This window comes from Rhinolophus sinicus, chromosome 15, assembly GCF_057876585.1.
Source record: "Rhinolophus sinicus isolate RSI-liver-muscle chromosome 15, RSI-T2T, whole genome shotgun sequence".
In the NCBI taxonomy this organism is placed as follows: domain Eukaryota; kingdom Metazoa; phylum Chordata; class Mammalia; order Chiroptera; family Rhinolophidae; genus Rhinolophus; species Rhinolophus sinicus.
This window is the reverse complement of record NC_142515.1, coordinates 83,257,560-83,285,433: the sequence shown is the minus strand read 5'-3', so window position 1 is coordinate 83,285,433 and position 27,874 is coordinate 83,257,560. Positions and strand designations below refer to the sequence as shown.

At 54.6% G+C, this 27,874-nt stretch overlaps 1 protein-coding gene across 7 annotated transcripts in view; it reads left to right on the top strand.

Annotated features, from left to right (window-relative positions):
* Positions 1-2,450: 2,450 nt before the first annotated feature.
* CRTC1 (CREB regulated transcription coactivator 1) overlaps positions 2,451-27,874 on the top strand; it is a 56,805-nt gene continuing 31,381 nt past the window's right edge. For 6 of the 7 annotated variants that reach the window (XM_074337826.2, XM_074337830.2, XM_074337829.2 and 3 more), the window contains exon 1: positions 2,451-2,618. In XM_074337826.2, the coding sequence (XP_074193927.2) occupies positions 2,493-2,618 (126 nt within the window). In that variant the 5' untranslated portion in view covers positions 2,451-2,492. The remainder of the gene's footprint in view (positions 2,619-27,874) is intronic. The other variant, XM_074337831.2, reaches the window with a different exon arrangement.

The following is a 27,874-nucleotide window of genomic DNA, read 5'->3' as shown; positions in this document are numbered from 1 at the left end:
TAACTTGTCACAGGCAGCTGCCATCCATGCTCTCTGTCTCTATTTCCTCTCCAATCTCACAGGATGGTGGCAGGAATGAGAAGCCACTTCTGTAGAATGGCCAGCCCTGCATTTGACTTGCAACAGCTATGGTCACACTCAGTGCCAGGGATAGAAAATGGACTTCAAATTGACTTCAATAAAAAAAGAGCATAAATTATTGGCTCATTGGCTCAAAAGTCAAGGGTGTCCATTTTCAAGCAAGGCTGGATCCAGGAGCTCAGGCAGTGTCTCTACCTTTGGCTGTTTTCCTCTGTGTGGGTTCATTCTCTCTGGCCATCTCTCTTCAAGTGGTGAACTCTGGCATTGCATGCTTGTGTTATCTTTCAAATCAGCGTGTTTCCCTTTCCCATGGGTCAAGCAAAGATTCCAGAATTGCATCTCGTTGGACAAACTAGGTCACATGCCTGCCCTGGACCCATTCGGGTGGTCACAGCAAAGTGCTTTGCTGACTGGCTAAGACTTCCAACTTGAGAAGAAGTGTTTACTGGGAAGAGGGGGTGGTGAGACCAGCCTGATCCACATCTCATGGATTGAAAGTAGGAATGAGCGTTCCCTGAAGGGCAGTTGGTTGTTGATGTCCAAAAGGGGGACAGATGCTTGTTAGGCAAAACCATTAAAATCCATGAAAGTTCTCAAAACCACATGAATAAGAAGGACAAAACGGAGCAGTGACAAAACACACCAAATGCCCAGGACACTCAAAATTAAAAAAAAAAAAAAAAGTGTGTGTGTGTGTGTGTATATATATATACACACACACACATATATATATGTGTGTATATATATATATATATATATATATATATATATACACACACACACACACACACAGACATATATATATATATATATACATACATACATACATATGTAGTTAAGGACATTTCATTAAACTGTTGGAAAGTGTGACTAAAAGCATATTTGGAAGATTTGGTGTTCACCTATGCTCTCCACTGGTGTTCCCCTTGCCCTCATAGCCATCCTGGTCCTAGTGAAAAGGGTGCTTTTTGTGCAAATACAGCTGCCCCACATCCCCTGGCTACCCCTCCCGGCTTCTCCCTAAAATCTCCCTTCTGTCCTAGAATCCCTGGCGTGTCCTTTGATATTGGTGGTTGGGGCCCCTCTGCTTGGGGAGTGTCAGAACCCGTCTTGTATCCCTGGGTCCCCTCTCTGGCCCCCCCATATCCGGGAGACTCTACTGTCCCATTCACTGCTGGATCTGACTGGGATTTCTGTATCTTTAGCACCCCATGGCAAAGCTAGCATCCTTGAGCAAGATTGAACTGGAGAAATTCGCAGAGGAGTCTGAAGCTCTGTAGTTCTCGTTTTTTGGGCTTGAGGATACAGAAAATAGGAACTGGTACAATGTGAGGTGATAGGGAAAGAAAGGTATTAAGGATGATGCCCAGGTTTTGAGCTAGGACCTGCTCATAAGGGTCAGGCCTCAGCTCAAATGCACCCCCTTCCCGGACGGTGGTGGCCCAAGTGGTAGCCTCCCTCCCTGACATAACTCTCCTCTCAGCCCATCACTGAATTCTTTTTTTTTAAATTTATTTATCAATTATATTTGACATACAATTATTATATTAGGTGTAGGTGTCCAACATAGCGATTAGAAATGTATATACCTTATGAAGTGATCACCCGATAAGTCTAGTACCTACATTTGACACCATATAGTTATTACAATATGATTGATTATATTCCCAATCTGCGCTTTACATCCCCATGACTATTTTACAACTGGCAATTTGTATTTAATTCCTTTCACTTTTTCACCTATCCCCTCCCAACCCCCATGCCATCACTGAATTATTTTCCACGTCACATTATCTCCATTTGAAACGTTCTTGGGTCATCTGTTTGTGGGTTATGACTGACCTTCCCCAACTGTGCACCTCATGAGGGTAGGGGTGGTCTGCCTGCCACATATGAGGCGCTCAATAAACACTCTTTGAGTGAATGAATGCACGAATGAGCAACGTCCTAAACAGGTCTCAAAGCTGAACTGGCCGGAGCCCAGGCTCAGCCTCGGGGTGCTCCCTCTTTGGGGTGTGCTGGCCCCATCCTTGTAAACTGGAAGGGTTTGAGTCCGACTGTCTCCCTCTTGGGGGATCCAGCGCCCCGGCCAGTTAGCGGACCTTGCCCAATAGCCAGACAGCCGCTGTCCAGCGGGCCAGGAGACACCTCAGTGCGCCTGCGCCGAAATCACTCTTCTCTCCCTCCCACTTCCCCCCGCCAGCTCCTAAGAGCAGGGCGGGGCGTGCGCATGTGCTGTCGCCCCCGCGATGCGCGCCGCTACCGTGCGCCTGCGCCGCTCCCCGGATCGCCGACGCGCCTGCGCACCGCCCGCCGCCCGCGGGCCCGGCCGGCGCCTGCGCGGTGGCATCGGCGAGTGGTGGGGGGGGTGAGGAGGTGGAGGAGGAGGAGGAGGAGGCGGCGGCGAGAAGATGGCGACTTCGAACAATCCGCGGAAATTCAGCGAGAAGATCGCGCTGCACAATCAGAAGCAGGCGGAGGAGACGGCGGCCTTCGAGGAGGTCATGAAGGACCTGAGCCTGACGCGGGCCGCGCGGGTGAGGGGGCTGCCGCGCCGACCCCTCAGGGCCGGGAGGGAGGAGGAGGCGCGTGTCCAGCGCGTGCACGGGGTGGGGGCGCGCGGCGGGGGCGGGGCGCGCGGCGGGGGCGGGGCTTGGCCCGGCCCGAGGGGACAGGTGTCCCCACGCCCCAGGCGTCGTGGGCGGGACAAGTGCCCTACATCATCGGTACCTGAGGGGTACAGGTGCCCCCACATCATTGCTACCTGGAGGGACAGATGCCACTATATTATCAGCATCTGAAGGGGTATAGGTGCCCCCACATCATTGCTACTTGTACGAGGTGGGGACTCCGTGCCCTCACATCATTGTTACCTAGAGGGGCAGGGAACTGTATGTCATTACTACATGGAGGGAACAGGTGCCACTGCATCGCTGTAACCTAATGGAGGGCAGGTTTTTACATCATTGCTGCCTGAGGGGGACGAATGCCCCCGTATCACTGGGAATCAGGAGGACACGAAGGTGGATGAACTGGGTGCTGCTTGCAAGCATCACTGGTACCTGGGGACGGAGGATAGGTCCTTCCCCATCATTGCTATTGGAGGGGACAAGTGACTCCCCCATCATTGCTACTTGAAGGGACAGCTGTCTCTACATCATTAGCGCCTGTGCCCTCACTCGCTGCCTGTCCCAGGAAGGACACGTGCCTTCACTTGTAGATCTGAGGTGGGATAGGCATCTGTCCCTTTTGGGCACCTGTAGGGACCTGAGGCGATCAGGGAGCCAGATGTGCTCAGTCCTGGAGCTTGGTGTGCAGACAGCTGCCCTTCCCTGTGAGGCCCATCTGGTGGGGACCGGTGAGGTTCTTACCACTGGGACAAGGGACAGCTGCCCATAGATGAACCTTGACCCTTCAGGAACAGGGTGGAGGGACAGGTTTCTCCAGGTGGCTGGGTGCATTTGGTGTGCAGCGTCCATCTGGGTTACCTGCTAACTTCACCTGGGAAGCTGCTCTGGGCCCAGCGCAGAGGCTTGGTCAAGGCTGGGGTCAATAGCCTGGCTGTTCTCCTGGGCCTCAATTCTCTGGCCACGCTACCGAGGCAAAGTACTGAGCTCCTCGGGCCTCCTGTCCTCCTGGGTGAAGTGTGTCTAGCAACCCTTCCTGGTGGGTCAGGAGGCAAGCACGCGTTGCACAGGCATTGGTAATGTTCGCTGTGTTCCTGCAGAGGGGTGGGACCCCCACCCTGCACTGGGGGGCCTCGGACAGGGTTTGACCCCCACATTGCTGGTTTCTGGATTTGCCACTGGTCTGACCATCCGTGGAAGACCTTCCTTTGTGACTCCAGCCTCAGTCTGATTCCTTAGGTGGAATGTTCAGGTCACTTTATTTTCTAATTGGTTGCTTGTTTCTCTGCGAGATTGTGACCTTATAGACTAGAATGTGTGTCTATCTCCGTGCATTTATGCAGCATATATGGGTCCATTGCTCACTGTCAGCCAGGTACTGCCTGTTCCTGCTCCAGCAGTTCCTGTTCTCCCTCAGGATGTAGAGGAAGAGATGGTTGGTGAATGAATGAAAGTGTGCAACTGGAGTGTCCCCCATAAGTCAGGGCTTCTGAGTCCAGGAGTGTCCGTGTCATTTGTCTCCAGCCCGTAACATGTGCTAGCACACAGTAGGTGTCGCATGTATGTAGTGTGACAGGAAGAAGGGGGTCGCACTAAGTTCATGGCTGTCTTCATGATTTGAGGTCTTGTTTCTGCCTTGGGGTTGGAAATGGATTATTGTTGTTGAAAAGATTTCTTTAAAATAACAGCTTTATTGCGATACAGTTCACATACCATGTAATTCACTTGTTTCAAGTGTACAATTCAGTGGTTTTTAGTGTATTTCCAGAGTTGTGTAACAATCACCACTATCTAATTCCAAAACATTTTCATTACCCCTGAAAAAATCCCGGTACTGATGAGTAGTCCCCCCCCCCCACCCCAGCTCCTGGCAGCCACCAATCTGCTTTCTGTCCCTATGGATTTACTTGTTCTGGACATTTCATGTAAATGGGATCATACATTGTGTGGCCATTTGTCACTGGTCTCTTTCATTCAGCATGATTTTTTCAAGGTTCATCCATGTTGTAGCATAAATCAGAAAACTTAATTCCTCTTGATGGCTGAATAATATTCCATTGTATGGATGGACCACATTTTGTTTATCCATTCACCCATTGATGGATTTTGAAAAGAGTTTTAAGATACACAGATAGCAGTTCTCTTGGCCTGGTAACCGTTTCCCATCTCCTTCCTCCCTCTGTTGCTTTCCTTTACTTCAGGATTTGGGGAGGTGGGTGGGCATGGGGGTGGACTCACCCGGGTAGAGGTGAGCTTTCATTGGATTTTAGAGACACAGCAGTGTTCTCTGCAGAGGGCGGTGTTCTCTGCCCCTCAAGGGTCATATGGCTGTGACTAGAGACATTTTTGGTTTTCTTGACTGGGGAAGGGGGTGCCACTGGCATCTGGTGGGCACGGATGGCCCCCCAGCACAGAGAATGATCCAGCCCCAGATGGCAGTTTGGAGGGAACTCTGCACTCCTGCCAGGGACTTTGCACCAGGGCAGATAGAGTTCAAAGCTCTGCCTCTGCCCTCATGGCCGTTCCACCTGGGTAGGCTGATGGCTTTTCCTGCACCTGGGACCAGGATGGACAAGCTGTACCCAGCCCGTTTGACCGTTGTCCGTAGCGAGTGGCACGTCTGCAGTGCCTGGTGCAGGTGAGTGAACCCACCTGAGGCCGGCTCCTCTCCTGCCTTCCCTCTGTGGCTGCAGGCTTCCCGTGCTGCCTCCCGCTGCAAACACCAGGGTTTTGCTTGCACCTTTGAACAGGTGGGCCATGGCCCAGTGGGTAGCTACTCCTCTCCTGTGCATTCTGTAGTACAGCTTGTCCACTCCTGGAGCCAATAGGGCCACTTGTGCTCCTGTGTGTTCACTCATGGTCCTGGATGGTGGTCGACATGCCCAAAGTACCTTCCCACCTGTAAGGCTAGTCAGCAAACGTTCAGTGTAATAAGCAAATCCACACTGTCATAGTCCTGGGGGGCAGGGACACTAGGTCAGTTTCGATGGGGGGACGGTGTGATGTTGGGTAGACAGTTGTGGGGTGCAGGGATGGGTGTACAAGCATTTCTTTCCCATCCTTAGACTTAGGTGGCATGATATGCAGGGAGAGTCTGTGGTGCTGTGCTGTGTGACTTTGGGCAGGTTTCTTAACTTCTCTGGGCCTCAGAATCCTGACCTATAAATTTCGGGTAGCTTGTTCATTCAACACAATGGCATTTTTGATTGTTCATCATGTCCCCGGGACAATGTTGGGTGCTGGGCACCCAGCAACATACAGAGCGTATGAGGGGTGTGCTTTTGGGGAGCAAGTGTGGTTTTAGGGGGCACAGGAGAGAATTGCTGCAAACAAATGAAGCAGAGGCTCTCGAAAAGAAGAAACAGGGTGATGGCCTGGCTGGGCGGGGGGGGGAGGGGGCTGACACCGGGACAGGGAGACCGAGACCCTCATGCCAGGCAAGAGCACCTCAGGTATGGGGCAGACAGGTGCGGGGTCCTAAGGTGGGGAGGGCTTGGCAAAGCTGAGCACAGGTCAGACGATAACAAGGCCAGCTGGTGGAGAGCGAGAGAGAAGAGGTGAGGCTGGAGTGGCTGGGGGAGCCCTGGATTCCACCTGAGGGAGGGGCCCTGGGTGGTTTGTGATGGTGAGAAGTCTGAGCCATTGCTTGTTTTTGTAACAGCTTTATTGAGATGTGATTCCCAATACATTCAACCCACCCATTTAGAGTGTACCATTCAGTGGTTAGCACATTCACCATGTTGTACAGCTATCAACCTCTGTCTAGTTCCAGAACATTTCCATCACCCCCCAAAAGGAAACCATGTCCCCCTGAATTGTACTCCCCCTCCCCCAACCCCTGGCAACCACTAATCTGCTTTCTGTCTCTATGGATTTGCTTGTTCTGGACATTTCATATCAATGGAATTATATACCGTGTGAGCTTTTGTGTCTGGCTTCTTGTAGCACGTGTCAGTGCTTCACTCCTTTTAATGGCTGAGCAATGTTCCATTGTGTGGACCACAGTTTGTTTATCCTTCATTAGTCAGCGGGCATGTGTGTCCTTTCCACTTTTTGGCCCTTGTGACTAGGGCTACCATGGACATTCATAGCCAAGTGCCTGTGTGGACACAGGTCTTCCTCTCCCTTGGGTGTACACTGAGGAGTGGAGTTACGGGGTCATCTAGTAACTCTCCATTTAACCATTTGAGGTCGCTTTTTATTCTGCAAAGATGGCTGTGAGCTGAACCAGCAAGGGAGTGAGGGGAAGGCAGCAGGCAGTGAGAGGCCACTGTAGCGTCCAGATTGGGGATGGGAGGGGCTTGAGCAGGATCCGTGGATTTCGGTGATCTTTCGGCAGCAGAGCCCCTGGGACGTGCCTGTGGATTGCATGTGAGACGTCACCTGCTTGCCAGGGGCTCGGGACACAGGAGGCTCTGTGTGTGACTGATCCCTGAGCATCCCAGGAAGCAGCCCTGGGGCCAGGAAAAGCCTGCCTGCAAAGCAGTCCACGTGTCCCGGCCCGGCTGCAGCTCTGGCTGCACCCAAGGAAGGGCCCTACCCTGTGAACGGGGGTGGCTCTCCTCAAGCTGGAGGAAAGCGCAGCGGTGGCTGGGGTGAGCTGAGTGTGGAGGCCGCCCCCGGTCCTGGCCCCAGTCCTGGCTTTGGCACCGTCTGCCTCTGTGCCGGCTGCTCCGTGTGGCTGCTGCCATCTGTAGTCGCCATGCACACACGCGTGCAGGACTCCCTCAGCTGCTCTGCTGAGAGGATGGGGAGCCATCCCCCACGCCCAGAAAACCCCAGCAACCTCAGTGCTCTCATGGGTGGGAGCTTTACACCCTGACCCTTGAAAAGATTTGCCCACCGCCTGACCCCCAGAACCCGTGACTGTGGCCATGTTTGGAAAAGAGATCTCTGCAGATGGAATTAGGATAAAGATCTCAAGATGTGATCATTCTGGATTTAAGGTCCTAAACCCAAGGACATGGTGAAAAGAGGAGAGGCCGCAGACACATAGGGAGAAGGCCATAGGATGACAGTGGTAGAAACTGTGGTGATGTAGCCATGAGCCAAGGCTGCCTGGAGCCCCGGAAGCGGGAGCACACAGGGGAAGCTCCTCCTCTAGAGCCGAGAGCACGGGTCGCCCTGCCCACGGGGATTTCAGAGAGCTGGCTTCCAGAGCTGGGAGAGAATAGGTGCCTGTAGCGGTGAGAGAAGATTCCTGTTGTTTGACACCCCCCTTCCCCACTTGCTGGGCCTCTGTGAAGGCAACCTCAGAACACTCTGCCCCGGGCCGAGACAGAGCCTGACGCGCCCAGGTACCTTGTGGAAACTGCCTTGTGACGGTGGGTCCGGGGGTCGTCTGTAGCTGTGTGTCTGTCCTTCCCTGGCCGGCTCATAGGTCGCGCAGTGTTGCCCGTTGAGGCCTAGAGTGGGCCATTTAGTCACCACCAGGCACTAGGGTCCTCATTTAGCCCTGGGTCCAGCAATGAGGGTGAGCAAGTCAGGGACACCAGTGGGAGCAGGCCCAGAGCATGGTGGAGCGTGGGGCGGTTGCGGGGCTCGGCTTTGGGGTTGTAATCCTAGAGTGGGGGGTAAAGATTGACCTCTCCGCTCCTGCTCCCTGCGTGGTACCATGTGGCTTTCACTCAACCCCCATTCTTGTTGTTCACTCCCCTCGGCCAGAGATGTCTCCTTGCTACCCCTCCCCTGTGCAGACGGGGAACGCGATGCCCAGAGTAGCAGCCGAGCTGGGAAGAGGCAGAGCTGGTGTTCAGCCCCACAATGAGCACACCCAGGATGGGCCGGAAACAAGGAATTAAAAGCACAAACGAGAGCCTCCTGTTGCTCGCAGAGTCTGCTTGGCTCTGTTCTTGTAAATAAAGTTTTATTAGGACACAGCCATGCCAGAGGTGAATGGCCGAGTTGCGTCATTGTGACAGACCGTGTGGCCTGAAGAGGAACATATTCACCTTCTGGCCCTTTACAGAAGGAGTTTGCCGCTTTGGGCGCATGGGTCTCACCTGCAGTTTGAGACCTGCTGACCTAGCGCAACAAGGAGAGCAGGACGGTGGTGGGTGCTTGGAGGGAGGATGGTAGGAGTCGGTTCTCCCACATTCAGGGGCCTCTGAACCAGCTGGTAGCTGAAGGATGCAGCCTCCTGGGCTCCCCCAAGAATCTGCTTCTGCAGGGTGGGTGTGGGGATGTGAGTTCTGAGTGGGGGGGCTGAGGACCCTGCCATGCAGGCCTTACTGGGAGGCATGGGTTCTGGTGTCAGGTGCAGGCTGTGCCAGGGGGAGGGAGAGGGGCAGCCTCAGTCAGGGGCTGACCAGGCTGTCTGGCCCTTGGGTGGTGGCATAGTGGTCGTCGTTGGTCTGTATAGCCAGAAAGGGGGTTTGCCCTCACTGTCTCTAAGGCTGGTGGGGGTGGGGTGGGGGGGCAGGACACAGTGCCAGGTGACTTGTCTGCAGTGGGCCTTCCGGCCCTGGTCAGGTTAATTAGGTTATGGCGCGGGGCACTGGGGACGGCTGCGTTGGCCTTGGGCTGCTGCTGTCTGCACCATGGGGTTTCTGGTTTCAGCTCAGGGTCTGGGGCTCTCCTCGGGGTGACTCCCGTGAGGCGAGGAAGTGGCCTGAGGGCCTGGGATTTAGAGTTCTTGGTGCTGGGGTAGTTTGTTAAACAGGACCCTCTGAGAAATGCCATGTGGACTCGGGTGGGGTCTGGCCTGGGGGCTACTGCTGAGTGTAGTTCTAGGGGATCGTCACAAAGGGGTGGGAGGGGGTCCCCAGCCCATTCTGCCTTGGGAAACTCTTGGCCACATTCGGGGACATTTTTGGTTGTCATGATTTGAGGGGAGCACATGGTGACTGGGGATGCAGCTAAACATCTTTAAGTGCCCAGGACGGCCCCACTCCAGAGAATGAGCCAGCCTTAGAAGCCCTACTGTGTGCTCCTTGATGTGCTGGGCTTATGCAGGTGCAGAAAGGTGGGTGGAGGCCCTGATGCCATGACAGGTCACAACAGCCCCTGCAGCTGTTGGCGGCTGGGTTCCAGAGGGGGAGACTGAAGCTTGGAGAGCATTAGAGTGGGAGAGCTGGAGTTGGACCTAGACGGGCCTAAGCCAGTGGCCAGTGTTTCTCCTGGGAGTTGGCCAGCCTTCCAACTGGAACCCTGTGCTTGGAGGGCACCGCCAGAGGAGCCCAGGCTGCCGGGGCAGAGCGCCGGGAGAGAAGCGGGCGTGTGGTGGAGGGCTCTGGGCTACGCCCTGTGTGGGGGTGATGGGAGCCATGGAGGGTTCCAGCGGGATGGTGGCATGAATGCCCAGCGGTGCTGGAACCCTTGGCCGTGTACACAGTGGACTGTTGCAGTGACCCAGGGGAAGAGCTTGTTGGTTTTCCTCTTGCCCAGATGAGAAACTGAAGCGTGAGAGGTCCCATGGTTCGCTGTTTGTGAAGGTGCTGGGTTCGCGCTGTGTCTGAACCTGGGCCTGCGTTTTGCTTCGCACTGCTGTGGAGGACCCCGGGTGCAAGGAGTTTCGGGTCGTAGTCATCTGTCGAGGACCTTGGAGGTTGTCTCTGGTGTTTTGCAAACCAGATGTCCATCATCTTTGTCTCATGCATGCACGTGGCCAGGTACAGGGAGCAGGCACTGGCAGCTTGGGGTGGCCCATGGCGAGGACAGAGGGAGGGCCAGTTTGGGGCGTTTAGGGGGTAATGACAGGGTTTATTGGAGGTGAGAGAAAGCGCAAAGTGGGGGCTTCCTGGCTGCAGTGGGGGAACCTGAGAGAAAGAGGCAGGGGTGGAGGAGTCCTACCTCACCTTGGAGCTTGTAGGGTGGAACAGCCTTCTATTTCCGGCTGGGGTGTCTCTGACCCCCTCTTTTCCTTCTCTGCTGCCACAACGTCCTGCTGGGCCCCAGGGCAGAGGTGGGTACCTTGCACTGCCAGGGCGTGGCTGTGGTGCCGCTGGCCTGATGGGGGTCCAGGTGTGCAAACAAGGAAGCCACTGCATGCCTCCCGGTCCGAGGACATGAGGAGTGTCAATATTTATTATTTGCCAAAAGGAAACAAAGCACGGTTGGGGCCACCGCCCCCTCAGGGTGCTCAGATGGGCGCGGTGGGGGCCACACTTCCGGCTGCTTCCTGCTCCCTCCGGGGTGGGTTTAGACCTGGACGTCTCCTCTGGACTCGTTCCCTTTCCGTGAAGTGGGAGTCACAGTGGGCTGTGCCTCATTGGACGGTGGTGACACTTACATGGGTTAACCTGTGTCGTGTGTCCAAAATGGCACCCTGCACACGAATGCTCGCTGCTGAGATTCTGGACGCCTGTGCCTTGCGAACACACGGCAGGTGGTACTTAGGGGGCATCCCCAACAGGGTCCTACCCCCACATCCCAGTAGTCAGTGGGGTTTCTTTTACCCCAACGCCGGGGTGTGGTCTTCTGTCCTGAGGAGTGAGTCTGCGGCAAAGGACAGACTTTCTCCTTCGTCGTCCTTCCAGGGTCCCAGGGTCCCGTTTCCGGTGCAGCCTCAGAGCTTGGTGGTCTCCCAGGGGTCCAACACCTGGCGCCCCCTGTCAAGGGGAGAAGCCCCTGAAGGCGCTTGCGGGCTGTCCCTCCCTGCCAGCTGGGGTTACAGGGAAGTGCTCTGCTGTGCCTTTTTTTAAATAAAAGAAATTGTTTATGTCTCAAAACTGATGAAAATTGAAAACAAAACTTAAAGCACTTCTTGTGTTCTCCATGCATTTGACACAGGTTCCCTGGGTGCGGAGGTGGGTGGATGTATGCCAGCTGGTCACTCACCTGGAAGTGTCTGGAAGGAAGTGTTGTCCCCACCAGGCAGAGTGCCTGGGGCTGGCTGTGCAGGGCCACCAGTCCTTGGGCTGGGGACATGGGGGAGGTGGAGCGCGCCCCATGGAGATACAAAAGCCCTTCACCCTGCTGGAGGCTTGGAGTGGCCACGGTGTCCATGCCTACTTGTCTAAAGAGCCTCTCGCCGTGAGGTCAAGTTCATGTTTCTCAGGTGACTGAAGAGACAGACCCTTCCTGTGGCTTCTTCCTGGGTCCTTTCACACTGGTGAGCATCGCATTGCCTATCTCTCTGCCCTCTCAGGCAGGCGGGGTTTGTTTGATAGTTGTAATTTCGGACAGGAGTGGCTCATTATATCGTTGTAGAATCAGTGCACAGCCTCAGGAGTGATTTATGGGCCCAGCAGCCTGTCACGCCCACAGTGGCAATCAGCCACTAATTCCTGCCTCTGGCTCAGCAAATGCAGAGGGAGGAGCCCTGAGGGTCCTGAGTAGGGCCCACTGGTGCCTGCCCTGTGCCCTCCCCCCCGTCCCCCCCGCCCCCCGCGCCTGGCCAAGTAGCTTGTCACTTTGGCCCTGACTCTGCTGGCTTTCCCTAAATGACGCCTCCCCGTTCCTCAGTTTCCGCTCTATAGAGTTGTTCCAATTAGGTGATGTGTCCTCCTAAAGCTCTTAGCCCTGTGCCTGGCTGGCATCCGGGTACCCATGGGGCAGCCATGAGAGGCAGGGTCTTACCCTTCATGCCCATGTGCCGTGGCTTGACATGGGATGGAGGCCGTGACATGACTCTCAATGTCTGTTCAGTTTCATTTTGGGGGAGAGCGTTGTATTCGTTTCTTTTCCCTTTTTCTTTTGAGATAAATTTAGATGGAGTGAAAAGGCACAAAGACAGCAGACAGTTCCCATAGCCCCTGACGGTGAACATTTTTCACTTGACCAAGGTAAGCTGATCTGACCCGGCCACCGGTGTCCACGCAGTTCTATTAATGAGACTCCAGACGGCATTTGGATTTCCCCCAGTGACCGCATCCAGGTTCCCACACTGCATGTAGTCGTCGTGTCAGTCCCACTGATCCGTGACCCTTGCTCAGGGTCTCTTGGGGTCTTGAACAGACCTACCCAGTCTTTCTGTAGAATGTCACCTAGGGTGTGGCTTGGCTAATGTTTTCTTGCCATTGGGCTAAGGCGGTGTGTTTTTGACAGGAATCTCACAGAAGTGAAATGCTAATTTTCTGTATATTTTTTCCTTTTTTAAATTGTGGTGAAATATACATAACAAAACGTACCATCTTAACCACTGTTAAGTGTACACTTAAGTGGCATTAAGTACGTTCACAATGTACAGCCATTCCCACTGTCCATCTCCAGAACTTTTCATCTTGCAAAACTGAAACTCTCCCCATGAAGCACTAATTCCCCATCCCCCTCCCCCAGCCCCTGGCACCCACCATCTACTTTCTGTCTCATGTAAGTGAGATCATACGGTATTTGTCCTTTTGTGTCTGGCTTATTTCACTGAGCATGTCCTCAAGGTTCATCTGTGTTGTAGCAGGTGTCAGAGTTTCCTTTCTTTTCAAAGGAAATGTAGACTATTTCCTACATAATATTCCATTGCATGTATGTACCACATTTTGTTTATCTCTTCATCCTACAGTGGAAACTTGAGTTGCTTCTACCTGTTGGTTATTGTGAATAACGCTGCTGTGACCATGGGTGTACAGAATGTTCTTCAACTTACAGTGGGGCTACGTCCTGATAAACCCGTTATAAGTTGAAAATACCCTAAGTCAAAATGCATTTAATACACATAACTTACCGAGCATCATAGCTGAGCCCAGCCTACCTTAAACATCCTCGGAACACTTAACATGAATTAGCCTGTCATTGGGCAAAATCATTTAACACAAAGCCTATTTTATAATAAAGTGTTCAACAGTCCATGTAATTTTTGGGGTATTACTTTTGCACCATCAGAAAGTAAAAAACTCGTTAAGTTGGGGACCGTCGTACAAACATCTGTTTGAATCCCTCCTCTTTTTTGTGTGTGTGGTATATATTTGGGATTGCTGGGTCATATGGTAGTTCTATGTTTAATTTTTCCAGGAATCTCCATACTGTTTTCCATAGTGGCTGTACCATTTTACATTCCCACCAATAATAGTTCACAAGGGTTCCAATTCCTCCGCCTCCTTGCCAACACTTGTTATTTTATGGCTTTTTGTTATTATAGCCATCCTAGTGGGTGTGAGGCGGTATCTCATGGTTTTGATTTGCATTTTCCTGGTGATGAGTGATGGTGAGCATCTTTTCATGAGCTCGTTGGCCATCTTATGTCTTCTTTGGAGAAATGTCCATTCAAGTCCTTTGTCCATTTTCGAATCAGGTTGTTTATTTTTGTTGTTGAGTTTTAGGAGTTCTGTATGTATTCTGGATATTAATCCCTTATCAGATATATGATTTGCAAATATTTTCTCACGTTCCCTGGGAACGGGGCCTTTTCACTCTGTTGATTGTGTCCTTTGATACACAAATGTTTTTAATTTTTACAAAGTCCAATTTACATATTTTTTCTTTTGTTGACTGTGCTTTTGGTGTCATAGCCAAGAAATCATTGCCAAATCTCATGTTCTGAAGCTTTTCTTTGTTTTCTTCTGTGTTTTATAGTTTTAGCTTTTACAATTTTAGTTACAGTTTTATAGTTTTAGCTTTAGGTCTTTGATCCATGTTGAGTTAATTTTTATATATGGTGTAAGGTATTGGTCCGATTTCAGTCTTTTCATGTGGAGATCCAGTAATCCCAGCACCATTTGTTGAAAAGACTGTCCTTTCCCTATTGAATGGTCTTGGCACTCTTGTCAAAAATCACTTGGCCGTATACACAAGGGTTGATTTCTGGGCTCTCTGTTCTATTCCACTGGTCTGTATGTCTGTCTGTATGCCAGTCCCACAGGGTCTTGATTTCTGTAGCTATGTAGTAAGTTTAGAAATCAGGAAGTGTGAGTCTTCCAACTTTGTTCTTCTTTTTAAAGTTTATCTTGGCTGTTCAGGGTCCCTTGAGATTCCATATGAATTTTATAGTGGTTTTTTTCTATTTCTGCAAAAATGTTGGGATTTTGGTAGGGGTTGCATTGACGCTGCAGATAGCTTCGGGTCGTGTTGCCATCTTAATCACATGAAGTCCTGCGCTCCTCCTCCCAGCTGTGTGACCCTGGGCAAGCGCATAACTGGCCAGAATTCTCAGTTTGGGGTTAACTGTGTCAGTGCATGAGCACTGGACCTGCACAAAACTGGTGCTCTACAGAGGGAGTCATGTCTGCTAATTGGTTGCCCCAGGATCTACTGACAGAGAAGAGGCTATGGGAGGGTGGGGCCAAGCCCAGAGGGCTGCCTGGAAGAGAGCTCTGTGGTGGGACAGGAGGGGAAGGGTCTGTGGGAGGAGAGGAATAGCGAGTACAGAGGCACAGAGGCCTGGAGGGGGATTGTCTGGGGCATGACTGCGGTTCAAGGTGAATCTGGGTGGGGGCAGGTGGCAAGAGAGCAGACAAGGGGGGAGGTGGGTGGAAGCCAGATTCCGATGGGCCCCCCGAGAGCCAAGCTGGGGAGCTTGAATGTGATCCTGAAGCCAGCTGTGGGGATGGGGAAGAGGAGACCGGATTCGTTTTGAGTTTAGGAAGAGCTTGAGAAACATTGGTGACAGGAGCGAGCGGATTGTGTGTGGGAGGTATGGGTCTGGGGGGCTTAGGAGCTGTGGCAGAGACGTGACTGCCAGGCCAGAGACCGTGGGGAGGCCCGAGGGAGGAATGGGGCCAGCCCCGGGTTTCTGGCTGCAACATGGAGAAGATGGGGTGCCGTCTGCCAGGGCCCGGAGGACCAGTGCTGCGGGGTGGAAGATTCGGAGGACGAGCCTGGTGGGGCTGCTGCCTGGAGGAGGGGCCTGTGTGCATCGCCATGCGTTACACGGTGGCTGGTAGCACTCGGGGATTGGTGGCTCACTTGTCATTTGGCGGCCTCCCCAGAGAGCCGTGTTTCATGGATCTGGGAGGGGATCCCCTCACAAGGGCAGCCATGGGTGCCAGGCTAGAGAGGTGCCCCCATTGACACACGTCTGACCAGTGCCTGTTCTGAGCCTGCGCGGTGCTTGAAAGTACAGGGGCTGCAGCTGTTTCTGGAGCCGTGGGTGCTGATGGAGCATGGGGGTCCACACTGAGCCCAGTGGTGCTCTGAGTGACGTTTGCCCAAGGGGGCAGGAGGAGGTGAACCCGGTGGAGGGCACCGCAACTGCAAAGGCTTGGTATGGGAGTGACGCACACGAGAAAGCGATGCCCAAGGGCACAGCATCCTGGGAAACCCTGCGTGTCCTCGTGTTCCTGTGGGTACATTGGATTTCTTTCTGAGGGTGGCGGTAGGAATCCCGCAGAGGGGACACAGCCGCTGGTGAAGGGACGCGTGGGGCCGAGGGAGCCCAGGACAGCTGCGGCACCTTTCAGACTCATCCAGGGAGGGACTGGATGCGGAGGCAGGAGACGCTGGGAGGAAGGATGTCCAGTGCCTACAGGGGGGCGAGAGGGGGACACACAGAATGGGCCTGGGGCTTGCTAGGGGATATGTCCACGTGAGGCCATGGGCAGGAATTGGGGTGAGCTGGTGAGTGCTGTAAGTGTACCCAGAGGTGCTTATAACCTAGGAGTGTACAGACCCTGGGACACAGGTGAAGTCTCCAGGTTGCGTCTGCCTTGGGTGGTTCTTACCTATGCCTGGACGGCCACTGAGCCATCTGTATGTTGCATCGGGCCCCATCCTTGAATGCACTGGGTTCAGGGGTCCCATCCCCACCTGCCATGAATGGACCCTCTGCTTACCCATTGCCTGCCACCCTGCTGGCCCCTCAGTCCAGCTCCTCCCACCATGGGAGCCTCTGCAAGGGAAGCTGGCTCAGGTCACTTTAGCTTAAATCCTTCCAGGGGCTTCTCATCACACTCAGAATGAGGTCCCGTGAAGCTCTGAGTCCTCCTCTCCCCTCATCGCTTACTGGTTACTGGGGGATGGCCTGGCCTGGCCCCCCTGACCCCTTCGTGCTGGTCGTCCCCGTGGCACGCTCCCTCTGACCCCGGGGCCTTTGCACTTGCTGGGCCTCCCGCCTGGAGTGCTTTCCCTGTTGCAGTGTTACCTCCTTGGCCATCTGCCCCCCACCCTCCCCCACTTCTTGCTTGCTTTCTGCACAGCCTCTCACTCAGGAATCCTCAGCCTTCCACCTTCGTTAGCCGCCCGTCCTGGAGCCTGGAGCAACAGTACCTGTTTATGCTACGGGCGAGCACATGAGCTGGCAGAGCTTGTCCTAGCCAGTGTGTGGACCTGCTGGCTTCCCCTGCTGCCTTCTGCCTCTGGTGAAGGGCTCCTTGTGTCTCTGTGTACCCACCCGGGCCTCCTGTCCTGCTCTTCTGGGCAGTGCCCAGTGGACCGTCCCTGGAGGGGCTCAGCTGGCTGAGCCAGACATGCAGGATTTTCCTGGGACTGCTGAGGGCGAAGACAGGAGCCATTGTGAGCAGCTGGGCTTCTGGGCTGTGTTGAGCAATTCCCTCCTGTAGGGGCTCGGTGGGGGTGTAGTGTGGTCTGCTTCCTACTAGGAGACCCCGGCCTGTCTGCTGACCCCTCTGCCTTTGCCATTGTCCCCTCGCCAGGACTTTGCAGGCCTTTCCATGTTGGTGTGTCTCCTCTGGCCGGGGCTGCTAATGGTTAAATGCTGGATAGGCAGCAGTGGGTTTCTCGGGGGTTTTGGCTCAGGGTGAGACCTGCACTCCGGACTTTGCTTGGCCTACTCGCAGCCTGCTAGCTCCACACCTTCCTGTCCCAGTTGGCGTGCTTCTGGGGGTGGGGTAGGGCCTTCCTCCCTCCAGGCCTCTGGTCAGACTGCACAGCTGCCGAGCTGGAGTGAGGGGCAGCGGGGACGAGCTGAGCTTGGCAGTCCTGGGTCTGTAGTCAGCTGGCTGGTGTCAGGGCACGCTGACCCTCTCCAGGCCCAGGCTTGAGCTTGGGGTCTGAGGGGAACCCTGCCATCCCCATCCATGCCTGGGGGGCAGGGGAGCCATGGCCCTGCACTGGCTGATAAAAAGTCGCCAGCCAGGAGTCCAGGCCCCAAGTTGTTGGCACTTCTAGTGTTTCAGGAGAAGCCAGCAATTCTGGTGTTTAAGTTAATTTCAGAAAAGAACATTTTAAAGTTGGCCATCAGTTCGCATTGTTTGAAATGCTCTCAGGCCTCGGGACGGCTGCAGCTGTGGCCACTGCGCTCCCGCCTGCCAGGTTGTAGGCTCTGACGTGGGCCCCTGGAAGCCAGGCTCTCTGGGTCATAATGGAAAAACAGCTGGGCCACCCTTGGGATGCGTGCTGGCCCGGTACGTCCACCCTGGGTTGCATCGCGAGGGGACGCGTGATGGCTGAGAAGTCACATTGCTGAGGAGCTCCAGTCGGCGGTTCCTATACTTCTGTGGACACCTGTGGCACCGTGGTGGCTTCCCAGTTAGAGGACACTGTTCTGAGGGTAACCGTCGCCCACCAGCGCTGCTGTCCCGCCTGTGGGGGCTTGGGAAGGGGTGCTCTGAGCCCACCCACCTCTCCCCTCCACACCCACGTGCACTTGGCCCTCGGCTAGAACCTCCGAGATACTTTTCATTAGATTTTTTTTACTGTGTAAAATTTATAAAACATAAAATTGATCATTTTAAAGTGCACTTTTCAGTGATATGTAGCATATTCCCAATGTTGTAAAAGCATCACCTCTATCTAGTTCTAGAACATTTCCATCTCCCCAAAAAGAGACTTTGTGCTCATGAGCAGTCACTCCCCAACTCTTCCTCCCTCAACCCCTGGCAACCACTAATCTGCTTCCTGTCTCTCTGTCTCTATGGATTTGCCTGTTCTGGGCATATCATATCAGTGGAATGAATCACACACCATGTGGGCTTTTGTGTCTGGCTCCTTTCATGAGCATCATGTTTTCGAGGTTCATCCACGGGTAGCGTGGGTCACAGTCTCATTACTTTTATGGCTGAGTCATATTTCATTGTGTGGCTGGGCCACATTGTGTTTATCCTTCATCCATCGAGGGGCATTTGGGTTGTGTCCACTTTTTTGGCTGCTGTGCACACAGATGTGCAAGTGTTGGTGTGGACGTAGGTCTTCGTCCCATGGGCTGTGCATCTGAGGAGTAGACTTGCTGTGTCCTGTGGTAACTGTTTAACTTGTTCAGAAACTGTCACCCTCCGGATGTGTGTCAAATAGGAGCGTGACATGAGTTGAACTTCATGAAAAGGAGAGGAAGGAGCTCTTGGCAGCCGTGTGCAGAGAGGGCTTCGGACAGGGAGATCGGGGAGGAGGGTATAGTGGCGTCTCTGTGAGGTGACAGGCTGGGACCAGGGCCCTGCAGGTTGAGCTTCTGGAACTGGATCACAGAAGCGACAAGGGGGAGAGGGAAAAGGGGGGTCTGTGCAGAGGCTGTGACACGCCCCTGCCTGCCCTTCCGCTCCTTGGTGCTGCACTCAGGCCCTCCTCCAGCCCGTCCTGGCCCCCTGTGATCTCCCACAGTGTCCACCTGCCCAGCCACCCGTGCTGTCATTGGTCTGGTCCCCACACGCCCATGGCATTCCCCTTTCGGGGCTCTGTCCTTGCTTTCTCTTCTGCTGGCTGGGAACAGTTCCTTCACAGCGAGCAAATGTCTGGGGAAATGTCCACGGTTCATGTGGGGCCCACCTCGCCAGGTTGAGAGTGTCGTTTGAGGGCAGCCAGACAATCTGAGGGCCCACCTCCCATCCCCAGGCCTGCGACAGCTGCCGCCCAAGGCCCCAGTGGGGTCTTGGGGGCTCAGGGCAGGGCCAGGCAGGCCCAGGACCCTACTTTCCTGACTATGAAACTGCTTTCAGGGTTATTATGTAACTATGTCTAAAAAATGGAGCATAAAAGCTATTTTGGGTCTGATGTAATGAGGGCATCTCACTTTTGTCTTATCTTCCTGGGGCCCCTGCCATCCTGGGAGGAGGTGGCTAGTGTTGAAGGAGTTGTTCTTGGGAGGTGGTTTCAAACAGAACCCAAGCAAGGCTGGGTGTCGTCCTGTGGACGCCGTGGTCCACAATCATTTGTTTGGCATTGGCCCGAGGCAGCGGCTGGTAGATCAATCACCGTGCGGTGCCCGGGTCCCAGAGGCCGGTGGGTGTCAGAAACTTGGCCGGATGTTCTCCAGGCGACTGGACTGAAGGAAGCAGGGAGAACTTCCCAGAAGCAGAGTCTAGGCCTGGCTGAGGGGCCTCTTACGGGGAGGGAGGCAGCCCTCCCCTTTCTCGTGGCTGGCATCCTCGCTGGTGGTTTGTGTTACCCAACTGTGATGAGATTTAAAATGCAACTGCAAAGGATGCTTTCCCTCGGCTACAAGTCGACGTGTGCTCACACGCCCCAGAAACAGTGTGTGCACCGAGGGGCGTGTTCAGTCAAGGCAGAGCAATGACAAGTTGCGGAGTTTTCGCCCTCTCCCCATGCACAGAACACTTGGACACACCCTCCCTGTCGCTTCTGCCCACTTCTGGAGGGCCCACCCAGAGCTGGGGTGCCCCTCCATACCCCTGAGTGTGTCAGGCAGACGTCTGTGACCCACTGTCCATATGTGAGATCCCACTCCCCAGGCCCGTCCTCTCTGACCTCTGCGGGGCTTCTGCGCTTCAGGCCTTCCTCTCCTTCCCCAGTTCTCTCCAGCTCGGGGTCCCTCTCCATGGCCTCCAGGGAGTCCCCATCCTCACAGAACCCCTCGCTGTACACATCATCAGGATGGCCTGCTGTGGGGTTCACATTGGTCTCTGTCCTGGAGAGGACAAACCAGGGGGTCTGGTTTCAGCCCTGAGCCCAGGCAGCTTGGTCACCCCAGTAATGTGGCGCTTCTTATGTTCCAAAGAATTTCTGCTGCGCCCTCTGTCCCACCCCCTGCATATTCTAGTGCCCAGCCCCACTTGGGGGCGTCAGTAGAAAGGGGGCAGCCCAGCCTTAGCCCAGATCTGCCTCTGCCTGCACAGACCCATCTTGGCGGTGGTGCAGAAATCGCAGTAGGGGCAGCTTCCCTCCACCCCCCTCCCACCCTGTGTGTGGCGCCTCACTCCTCCGGGAGCCGAGGCCCCCCCTCCCCCCCCAGGCTCATCACTGCAGTGGCTCCAGCGCCTCGCTCTGCTGCCCGATGAAGCAGGAGCATCTTGGTACTAACATCTGCGTGTTGGACGGTCTCCCTCAGGAGAGTTTCCCAGAAGTGGGGTTACCAGGGCAGAGGGCAGGCTCCCAAAGGCCAGTGCCCAGTGGTACTGAGGATGCTGTGGGCCACCTGCCTCTTAGGGTCCTGGTCATTTCCACCGAGGTTGACGCAGGCCGGGCAGGGCCACGTGCTGGGCAGGCCTCACCCCGCAGCCCCTGGGTGACAGCAGAGGAAACAGGCTTGGGAGGGGAGAGCGCCGCCTGGTGGGCCCAGGAGAAGGCTGGGACTGGAGTTTGGGGGTGTTGCCACCGCGGGACGGTGCTTAGTGTGGGACTTGAAGTGACACAGGATTGGGTGACAGTGGCGGGTGGAAGAGTGCCCCCCCCACCCCTCAATTCATGTCCAGCCAGTACTTAACGAATGGGACTTTGGAAATAGGGTTTTTGCAGATGTCATCAAGTCAGCATGTGGCCATTCCACGGGAGGGTGGGCCTTAGATCCAGGGACTAGTGTCCTGACAAGAAGACAGCAGAGACACACAAGGAGAAGGCCAAGTGAAGATAGGCAGAGATGGCAGGGATGTGTTTACAAGCCCAGGACAACACGGACTGACTGCTGGCAGCCACCAGAAGCCGATAGAGACGCCTGGGACACACTCAGAACCTGCAGAGGAACCAGCCCTGCCCAGGCCCTGGCCTCAGACTTCTGCCCCCCAAATCTGTGAGAGAATAAATTTCTGTTGTTTTAAGCCCCCTGGTTTGTGGTCATTTGTTCTGATCGCCCCAGGATACTCACACAGTACAGAAGAGTGGGGGGTGAACAGAGGGGCTCCAGGGTCAGGGTCCCCCTGTTCCTGGAGAAGCACTTCTCCCCCAGTGCCCCGCTACCCTCGAGGCTACCCAGGGGTGGGGACTGTGCACAGTTCTGCCCCCCATCACTTCTTTTTGTTTCTAGGCAAGAAACTTGATTAACCTTGTTCCAAACTTTAGTCCCAGGCTTCCTCAGCTTAATTAACCACACAGAATAAATTGTGAGCTGCAGTGTCCAAGGGGTTTGGACTTTAAAATATCAGAGGTCTCAATCTTACCAGCTCCCCAAGCCAAGTAACGTGAGAATGTAGTTGTAGTATAAACAAGCAGCTCCAAGTCCCTTCTTTAAGTCTGAGCTTCTTGAGAAGTTCACTCGATTCTGTTTGCCTCATTCTTAGAAGCCCCTCTGGCCGCAAGCCCTCCAGCCCCATGGCCTCCCCAGCAGCACCTCCTGCAAGGCCAGGGCCAGCAGCCCCTGAGGAGGCCACGAGAGCTTCCTGAGGTCGCAGAGGAAATGGGGTGCCCTTGGTCATTTGGACAACCGTGCTGGGAGCCGGGGTCTGCCGCCTGCCTTGGGGGACACTGGGCCGCAGTGAGCACGCGCAGCCCTGCTGTGGGAACCTGGCGCTCAGGCAGACGGAGTAAGGACGGTGCCCATGTGCCGGGCACGTGGTGCCATTCCGGGTGGCCAGCGTCCTCTCCCGCGGACGCCAGGACATGGAACCAGGGGTCGCAGAGAGCTGAAATATAAAAAGCCACCTATCAGTCCAAGGCCGTCTACGACCTCCACCAGGTGATGCGAAAAGGTGGCCTGCGCCTCCAGTTGGCCCTGCTGGTATCTCTGGGCTTTGCCTTCAGGCCGTGTGTGGACTCTGCAAAGCATGGCCCCTGCTTCCCACTCAGGGTCCCTCACACCTCTCTCATACCCGCCAGGGCTTGTACAGGACAGGGGTGGGTGAACGAACACTGGACCCTCCCGGCCTGCCTCATAGTCTCCTGAGGACCCGACAGTGACATGTTGTGGCCCCAACGTCAGCACGTGGATGAGGGGATAGGGGGAAGCCGCGCCACTTACAGCCTTGTGGGTGCAGTGCCCTGAGACAGGCCAGAAGGAGGTGCGCAGCCAGGCTGAGCTCCATGCCCAGTGAGGCCCCGTATTCCCGTTGCTCCACCCAGTGTATTCAGAACCTTGGGGTGGGGTTGGTGTAAGATTGGGAAGGGGGTCCCCCTGGACCTTCCAGGGAGACGTGTCTTGGGAACAGGCCTTTTGGCGGCTACTAGTGTACTGAGACCACCACCCTCCCGCCCCACCTGGCGAGTCCACTGTGGGGTAACCAGCCCTTGGATCTCTGGTTGGCTGTTCAATTCCTGGTCTGGACTCCAGCATTGCCCTGCCTGCTACTCTGCAGTGATCGCCCATCAGAGCTGGCCTGGCCTCATCTCCCTCTTTCCTGGGCCTGGACTCTTACTAGCTCATTCTTCATCTTGGACTGTCAGCTTGAGGGTCCCTGTTGTTAGCTGTTCCCAGCTGCTCAGTCTTGGGGTCTTAAAACAACAGAAATTTCTTCCCTCTCAGTTGTGGAGACTAGAAGTCTGAGATCAGGCTGTGGGCAGGGTTGGGTCCTCCCGGGAGCCCTGAGGTAGAATCAGTCCCGGCCTCCCGCCTCGCTTCTCAGGGCTGTTAGCCACCCTTGGGTCTCCTTGTCTTGTGACTGCGTCACCTGATCTCTGCCTTCATCCCCGTCTATCTCTGTCCTCCTCTTACAAGGACACTAGTCATTGGATTTGGGGACCTCCCTAAATCCAGGATGACCTCATCTCCAGAGCCTTAACTAATTGCATCTGCAGAAACATTTCACATAAGTCCACATTCTGAGGTTCTGAGTGGGCATGGATTTTGGGGGACATTCGTCAGACGAGCACAGTTATGCAAGCTCTGTCCTTGCAGTGCCTGCGATGCTTTCCAGGAGCTCCCACCCATCCCCCAGCCCATGACCCCAGTGAGTAGGTGCCTCCCTTTACATTTGGGGAACTAATTCTGGAAATGCTGCCCACGATTTCTCCCCATCTTGTCTCGGCTGCCCAGAAGCCCTGGGGGAGCACATACCACTTGTCACCCCCACCTCACTGAGTCCCAGGCTCTCCAGGGCCAGGCCCAGAGAAAGCCCCTCCCCACAGGCTCCTGCCGGGTGAGTCCAGGGGTCCCTGGTCCTGGCTGGCTGTGAGGCGACTCTGAGCTTCCCAATTCTAGACACAGTTCTGGATGGTCAATTCCTGGGGTGGGCACTGGTGCCAGAGGTGCCCTCAGACGCCTGATGAGCATTGCCCTGGTCGTCAGGTTGTGCTGGCCCACTGGACAGACACAGGCAGGCAACATATCCCAGAGAGGGTGCCATAAATTGAATTGTATCCCCCAAATTCACATGGAGTCCCCCATTGTGACTGTATGTGGAGGTGCGGCCTGCGAGGAGGTGATTAGGTGAAATGAGGTTATGGGGGGGGGGGGTGTCCTGATCTGATAGCACAGGAGCCCTGATGAGAAGAGGAAGAGGAGAGAGCTTTTTCTGCACACACTCAAGGAAAGGCCACGTGAGGACATGGCAAGAAGGCAGCCATCTGCAACATTACCTGAACCTCACCCTGCGGACACCCTGGTCTCAGACTCCCAGACTGTAGAACCAAGAGAAATAAGTCTATTGTTTCAGCCGCCCAGTCTGTGGTACTTTGTTCCGGCATCCTGAGCTAAGACAGGGTTATTTTGGAAGGAGGGTTCAGGGAGGGCTTCCTGAGGAGGAAATCTATGAGCTGAAACCCTAGTGATGAGAAAGAACTCCATGGAAGGTTCCAGAAAAGGGTGGGGTGGGTGCAAGGGCCTTGTGGGCTACCAGTGGGAAGTTGGGTCTGGCCAAGAAAAGAGCCTGGATTGTAACCCAGGCCCCTCCCATCCCTAGCTGACCCCAGGGCAAGTCTGTCGCCCCTCAGTGCCTCAGTTTCCCCACTTGTAAAACAGAGGTCAAGCCGTGTCTCCCCCCTCAGAGCTGCTGCAAGGCCCCACTCAGGGTGGGCGCCTGGCTGGCTGGCAGGGCCGGGGTCTCATTCTCCAGGAGCGAGGCCCCCGTGAGCCAGCTGTGCTGCGCTCAGACCCCGAGGGACCCTTTACACATACCAGCCAGAAGGTTTGTGCTCAACAACTGCACCAACAGGGAAACAAACGTGCTCCCAGCAGACCCTCTGATTCCGCCGGGGCCGGGAACTTGGCAGCAAACACAGATCCTGATTAAAGGCATTCCAAGGCGCGCTCAGTGTTTGTGTATCTGGTTCTGTATTTACACTTTGGGAACGAGCTAGGAGGCAGCTGGGGAGTGTCTCAGTCAGCTGGGGGGCCGGGTGACTCAGTCTGGAATCCGTGCTCGGCCACACGCCTGTGACGCTTTCATTCATTCCCTCATTCATTCATTATTCCCTCCCTTGCTCGGCAGATGTGTTGTGAGAAACTCCAGTGTCCCAAGCGTGCTTCCGGGGTTTAGCCGAGCTCTCCTCACCGTGGAGCCCTCGGTCGGTGTGGGGGCTGGTCGTGGGGTAGGACTGGAGCAGCTACAACATTAATAAGAATTAAAATTGACCAAAGATCTAAATGGAGGAGCTAAATCGATAAAACTCCTCGCAAGAAGCATAGGTGTAACTCTTCCTGGCTTTGGATTAGGCAATGGGTTTTTAGATAAGGCGCTAAAAGCACAAGCAACAAAAGAAAAATAGATTAATTGGACTCTATCCACATTACAAATCTTTGTGCATCAGAGACTATCGGGAAAATAAAAAGAACCCATAGGATGGGAGAAAATATTTGCAAACCCTATAGCTGATAAGTGATTAACATCCAGACTACGTAAGGAACTCTTACGACTCAACAAGAAAAAGACAACCCAGTTTAAAAATGCACGGAGGATTTCACTGACATGTCTCCAAAGATGATACACAAATGGCCAAGGAGCCATGAAAATGTGCTTCCCATCACTAGTCACCAGGGCAGAATGCAAATCAAAACCACGTGGAGATACCATGTCACACCCGTCAGGATGGCTACTATCAAAACAACAGAAACCAACAAGTGTGGGCGAGAATGTGGAAAAATGGGACCCCTCGTGTATTGTCGGTAGGAATGTAAAATGGTGCAGCCCGCTGTGGAAAAGAGTATGGCCATTCCTTAAAAAATTAAATGTAAAGTTATATGACCTAGTCATTCCACTCCCAGGAGACTTGCAAACAGGGACTTGTACACCTTTACCCACAGCGTTACTGTTCACAATTGCCAACGAGGTGGAAACAACCCAAGTGTCCCATGAGTAGATGAAGGGTAAATACTATGTGGTCCATTCACACGGTGGAACATTATTCAGGCCTGAAAAGGAGTGAAGCACGGACACACTACAATGTGGGTGCAAACCTAGGAAACATGATGCTGAGTGAAAGAAGCCAGACAAAAAAGGCCACATAGTGTGTGACTGCACCTATCTGAAATGTGCAGAACAGGCAAATCCCTAGAGACAAAGTAGATGAGTGGCTGCCGGGCTGGGGAAGCAAGATGGAGAGTGTCTGCTCATGGGGGTGGGGTTTCCCTGTGGGGCGACGGAAATGTTCTGGAACTAGATGGAGGTGATGATTGCACAACATTGTGAACATACTAGTAGATTCCACTGACCTGTGCATGTTAAAATGATTTGTTTTATATTACGTGAATTTTGCTTCGATAAAAAAGAAAAGTTTTAAAAGAGAGAAAAGCCATTCCCAGCTGGCACCTCCAGGCACAGCCATCTCCCCCAAAGCCTGGGTTTCCGTTCTTTTCCAGAATGGGTAGGGGAGGCGTGAGGAAAGACAGCATGGTCCATGGACACGTGGCATGGGTTGTCACTGCTGTCTGTCACAGCCATGGGGTGGGGGTTGGGGAGTCCCCAGTCGGAGCTGATGGCCCATGGCCCTCTTGTCCCTGGAATGACTCTGCCCAGGGTGGTCAGTGCCATACTCCGTGGCCTCAGTTAAATGTCCACAGGCATGCACATGTCACTTCAACTGAGTAACGCAGGGGGCCTGGTGTGGAAAATTGAGCCCAGGAGGGGCTGTGTGCCCTCCTCAAACTCACCATCTGCTGCCCGAGCTGAGACCGGGGGGTTCTCTTGGGGCCAAGCCTGGAAGGGAACCTGGAGGGACTCAGCCAGACAAACTGGATGCATGCCCAGAGAGCAGTGGCCTTGGAAAACCCACGGCAGCTCCACAAGACTTAGTATTAGATCCTTTCAGGGGTTCTTGGGTGCTCCCTGTGCATACCCCAATAGCTGCTGGAACAATTGGAGACCCCAGCGAATCCCCAATCTCTCCCTCCCAGGGAAACCCCCAAGGGGGCTCAGGTCCCAAGCAGTGCTTGGTCCCGGAAGCATTGTGTGCTCAAGCTGGTGAGGGGGCAGCGTGTGCTCTCTGCCTCCCTCTCATGGGTGGTTCTCAGGTTGAGCCCCAGGCTGGGCACATGCTGCTTCTGTACTTGGACAGCTGTCTGTTCCCGGGGCCTCAGTTTTCCTGAGGTCAGGGGCAGGGGTCCCATGTGGGCACTGGAGAAACGTGGTCCCTGCCTGGGGTCCTGAGTGCATCCAGCTCTTGTTCCTGCGCTCACATGTCACTCGTCACTTGTTTCCCGTGTGTGCCAAGCTCTTCCATTGTGCCAGAGTCCTCGTGGGGCCAACAATCTGACGGGAGAAGACAGGCAGATCTTGGTCCAGTGGTTTTGGATAGTGAGCTGCAGAGGAGGGGACTCCAAAGGGGTGAGGTGCTCAGTGCTGGGCTAGCCCGGCGTGCAGAGCCTCCTGGAGGAGGGGGCAGCAGTGCAAAGGGCTCAGGGCAGGGACCTTCTCAGCTGGTGGAGCCCAGTGGTCAGGGAGAACAGAGGGCCAGACCAAGCAGCCTTCATGGTGAGGGGGGGAAACTAAGGCCCGCGTGTATCACTGGGCTTCCTCCTGGCCCCTGGCCTGACCCGGCTTTGCAGGACAGAGCTCAGCCTTCAGCATGTCTGCTCCCCTTCATCTCATTAGAAGGCCAGCCAGTTGCCATGGCAATTGCTGACTGGCCTGACCAAGGCTGGCTCGTCTAGAGAGTAAGGCCAGGGAGGGGCTGGCGGGTGGGGGTGTTACCGCATCCTGTGCTGGGGTCCCTGAGAACTGGGGGCTGCTCTGAAGTAGTGGCTGTGTCTATCACACCACGTCTTCCCAGGGCCACTGTTCCCTGGCCTTGTAGTCCCCACTCCTCCCAGCCCTGTGGATGCTGTCAGGATGGGGGGATGTGCCCAGCAGGAGCTTGGGCACTGACAT